This window comes from Amphimedon queenslandica, unplaced genomic scaffold (assembly GCF_000090795.2).
Source record: "Amphimedon queenslandica unplaced genomic scaffold, v1.1 AMPQUscaffold_13418, whole genome shotgun sequence".
Classification (NCBI taxonomy): domain Eukaryota; kingdom Metazoa; phylum Porifera; class Demospongiae; order Haplosclerida; family Niphatidae; genus Amphimedon; species Amphimedon queenslandica.
Genome location: NW_003546346.1, coordinates 161,894 through 165,840, shown reverse-complemented (window position 1 = coordinate 165,840; position 3,947 = coordinate 161,894). Strand labels below are relative to the sequence as shown.

The window sequence follows — 3,947 nt, the reverse complement described above, 5'->3', positions numbered from 1 at the left end:
AAAACCACAGTAGGGACTTAGACTATATATACAATTTTTAGACTGCAACCTGCTTTATCAGTTCCACTGGATTGAGAGTGACAGTAGAGCAGGCAAAGTGTGTACAAGCAAATTGTTTTGTAAAATCAGATCTCTTTCAAGCCTACAACTACAATGAGGACTCCACACTGATATTTAATATTGACCTTAATGTTCTAATTGTAAGGATTGTTTTGTGTGAAATAATTTTTGAAGATTGGTCCTCTTTTTAATTAAATAGGAATGTTTGTGTATTTTTGGTAATGAAGCAAACACATCTTTAAGATTGTACTATGATGGATATGGGACTCCACTTCAATTAGTGTACGTTAATTTTAATCATTGCTATTTAAAGTAAAGTGCAGTACGTCCTCGATTATCCGTACCTCTTATATCCGAACCCTCGTTTATCCAAACGCATGGCTGTCTCTAATGCTCATGCTCAGAGTAGTTAATTTATTGATAACCGGTTTAAATGGCTGCTGCAGCAGGGATCCTATCTAGCTTAACCAAGAGAAATACCATTAAAGAGAAGCCTGAGATGCTCTGCGAGCTAGTGAAAGAAAAGTCATGCACATTTACTCTTCAAAAAGTATAGGATAGGTCGGTGTACTGTATTCTGCGCTGTATTTCACTTATCCAGACTATTTCAGCTATCTGATCATCTCTCCAAATAAAAGTGCACAAAGGTGTTCGGATAATCGAGGACGTATTGTACACAATATTGTGCATTTAAGTTTTAAACGATAATTAATCTAATAGACCTCCTCAAGTGAGAATGACCGTGGCCTTCATTACGAATATCATTACTTTTTTCAGCATCCACCTTTGCATCATAATTGGCCGCCATTTTGGATGGCAAAATTCAATGGAGGATGAATGAAGAAAAGCCAAGACCAATTTTTTTTCCTTTGGCATGGAGCTTGTTCAAGCTACAAAAGCTGGTTGGAGGAAAGAATGGTTGCTGCTAGGTATCTCTTAAAAAGGGATTTGGTACAATATGTAGCACATTCTCTATTACAACTTGCTTTCTGCATTAGCCCATTCACACTCCATGGAAAGTTGCCGTCCACAAAAGTTATTTCACAGTCAACCCAGCCTCAGTACACCCCTTGCGGTATATCATTCTTTTTTATGTAATTCATTCTCACCCAAAGAGGTCTATAATAGTAATAATTGTAATTATTATGAGATGAGTATACAACAGCAGGTTGAGCTGGGTTCACAATTTTTAGCAACTCAAAAAAATCTGCACTTCTGGCTGCATTCACTTCTACAATAGCTAAATTTATGCCATATAGCAGGTATTTATCTGGGAAAATGTTGTAAAGCAGGATTAGAGATTTTGATCATTTTAATTTCGTTCTAAGCAGCCATTTTGCGCACATAACAGTGATGCAACACCTTTTTTGTTTGGAAAATATTTGTCCACAAGGAATGAGAACAAAAATAACAATTAAAATTCTATGGAATATACCTGCTATATGGTATCAATCGTATCATTTTAATTTTTAAACTGTTTAATTGCACTATTTTAATCATTTCTCTCTCTCATTTGTAGTCTTGAAGAGAATGAAGTGGTCACTGAGTGTTCAATTCAAACCTCAGAAGCTGATGAAACACTTGACTTTGATTTTGTATCAGCAAACGTTTGCAATAAAGTGATCATTAAAGTAAATAAAAATACAGTAATTTATCATCACCATTATTGTAATCATTATTAAAGTCAGAGTGTATGAGAGAGACATTCAATGAGTTGGATTTGAGTAGTGAATTTATTGAGATTTACATGTCAGAGGAAGAACCAAATTTTAGACTGTCTACTCATGGATATACAGGGACCACTCAGGTAGGAATAACTACTGTAAATTCACACTGTATTAGTTTAAATATTTTCAACTTATTATTTTTTAGTTTGATTATCCTAAAGAGTCTGATATGGTTGAAGTATTTGAGTGCAAAACAACTCAAAAGAACAAGTACATTATTTTGGACATGTTCCTCTTTCCTTCTCCTATTTTTTGGTTTCTATTATTTTATTGACATCTCTCCTTCCTATTTCCCTCTAAGGCTATGTTTACACAGCAACGCAAAGCGCATTGGTTAAAGTATCCACTTTGAACACCGTTTTCGTTTCTATAGAGTTCTATCAAGATTATATCACGTTTTCATTAGTTTCTGTAAACAGAAGCGTAAAACAGGCACAAAACTATACGGATTGCATCGTTTTCGTTGCTGTGTAAACGTGGCCTAAATCTCTATCCTTCCCTCTCACTTCAGATACAAGCTTGCATTACTAAAGCCTTCAGCTAAGGCACTTAGTCCATCATCAAAGATAGCATTAAGGATGGACACTAGAGGTTTTCTCTCATTGCAGTTCATGATAGTCACTGAGGATAAACAACTTTGCTTTGTAGAATACCTGGTAAGTGATTGGACTGAATGATTGTACAAGTATATACTGTAAAATGGAACTAGGCTTTAGCTGGGTAAAAAAGTAAAAGTTTCACAAATTGTAAATATTTGCAAAATTAAGTGGCCTTTTAAATTTGAGCTACTTTTGTAAAAATTGCTTATCCATAAACATCATAGCCTCATTACAAGTACTCTTGATTGCTCAGTGTATGCAGTATGGTTTAAATCAGATGTTGTACTCTTTCTCTCTTTTTTTAGTGTGTTCCTGAAGATGATAGCAAAGAAGACTAGCAATCAACTTTAAACTAAAAACTACCGACCAGCTTCACCTACAATCACTTGTAAATACACTTTATCAGTTAATAATGGAAATTGATTTATTATCAAATGAATAAGTAAAAGAGAGAGAGGGAGAGAGTGAGTGTGTTTGAATGTCACCAACTGGGTCCAGCCTGTCTCCTCATTCTTCTAGTGTTCCTGTCCTGGTCTCTCATTTTCTTTTCCATCTCTGCATCAGTAAGTATTTGGATTGATGGACCCCATGTCTCTGCATCAGAGAGAGTGCGTACTGGAAACTTAATGGGAGGAAGAGGAGACTCACTGAGAGAGAGAGAGAGAGAGAGAGAGAGGAGGAGGAGGAATAGAGAAAGGGAGAATTAAGTGTTTAGTGATTGTACACATAAGGTTCAAAATGATGTGGATGCATCATAAAATTTAAACCCTATATTACTTGTGGTAGTTAAAGTCCTTACTTAAATGCATATGTCTTTGCATGCCAGCTTAGTTGCCCTCGTATGCTGTAAGCAATAGCAGTAGCAAAATCTCCTCCGAGTCCCAAGTCTTGGCATAGTTTCCTTGCAAATTCCTCAGGCACATTAAGAGGATTGGATAAATCCCATTCGAATTGATCTACTAGTGATATATTACCTACTTGTATATTGAGCTGAAGGAAAGACAGAGGAAGAAAAAAGGAAAAAGGGAAGAGAAGATGTAAGGAAAGATGGAAGAAATAAGAGGGAGGCATTAGTTGAAGGGAGGAGTGGGAATAGGAATGTCATAAATTACTTATAATGTAATCATTGCTAAACTATAAATATAATTAGCAAGTATGTAAAGTATGCAGTGTCAGCCAAATAAAGTAAACAAGTAGAGGAAGAGAAATTGCATTGAATCTCACTTTAATGATGACTCTTCTATCTTCTTCATCTTGTGGTATAACATCAGTGGTGAAGTTATCAATCTGTTGTTTGATGGACTGAATGATTGCTGGAGCAAATGAGCTTGTTGGAAGCTCTAGATCCTCACACAAAACTTGAGCAAAGTTCTCCACAGAAAGCAGTGGATCTGGAAAGAAAGAAATAAAGCTGGTTAGTTGTGACAAAAATGCAAATGCAGAGCAAGTTAAAGACATCTAAGGTACAAGTGGCTGTATAAAATTTTCTGTCTAGCCATAGCTACATTGTAACTACATTGCACATACTGTAAAACTATAAATTCTAACATGCTACTAATTT

At 35.6% G+C, this 3,947-nt stretch overlaps 1 protein-coding gene and 1 pseudogene across 1 annotated transcript; one reads left to right on the top strand and one right to left on the bottom strand.

Annotated features, from left to right (window-relative positions):
• LOC100636577 (canalicular multispecific organic anion transporter 2-like) overlaps positions 1–2,821 on the top strand; it is a 9,015-nt pseudogene extending 6,194 nt beyond the window's left edge.
• Positions 2,780–3,926, bottom strand: LOC105312685 (SWI/SNF-related matrix-associated actin-dependent regulator of chromatin subfamily B member 1-like). The gene is made up of 3 exons (XM_019996221.1): positions 3,611–3,926; positions 3,186–3,376; positions 2,780–3,033 (listed from the first exon to the last, which is right to left on the bottom strand). Exons 1-3 carry the CDS (start codon positions 3,842–3,844, stop codon positions 2,868–2,870), a joined length of 591 nt encoding a protein of 196 aa, XP_019851780.1. The 5' UTR covers positions 3,845–3,926; the 3' UTR covers positions 2,780–2,867.
• Between the last annotated feature and the right edge of the window lie 21 nt (positions 3,927–3,947).

Coding starts and splice junctions, on each gene's coding strand:
- LOC105312685 (XM_019996221.1), bottom strand. CDS start 3,844: ATGTCTTTAACTTGCTCTGCATTTGCATTTTTGTCACAACTAACCAGC. Junction 3,377..3,610: donor ATAGAAGAGTCATCATTAAA/GTGAGATTCAAT, acceptor TCTTTCCTTCAG/CTCAATATACAAGTAGGTAA. Junction 3,034..3,185: donor GCAAAGACATATGCATTTAA/GTAAGGACTTTA, acceptor TCTCTCTCTCAG/TGAGTCTCCTCTTCCTCCCA.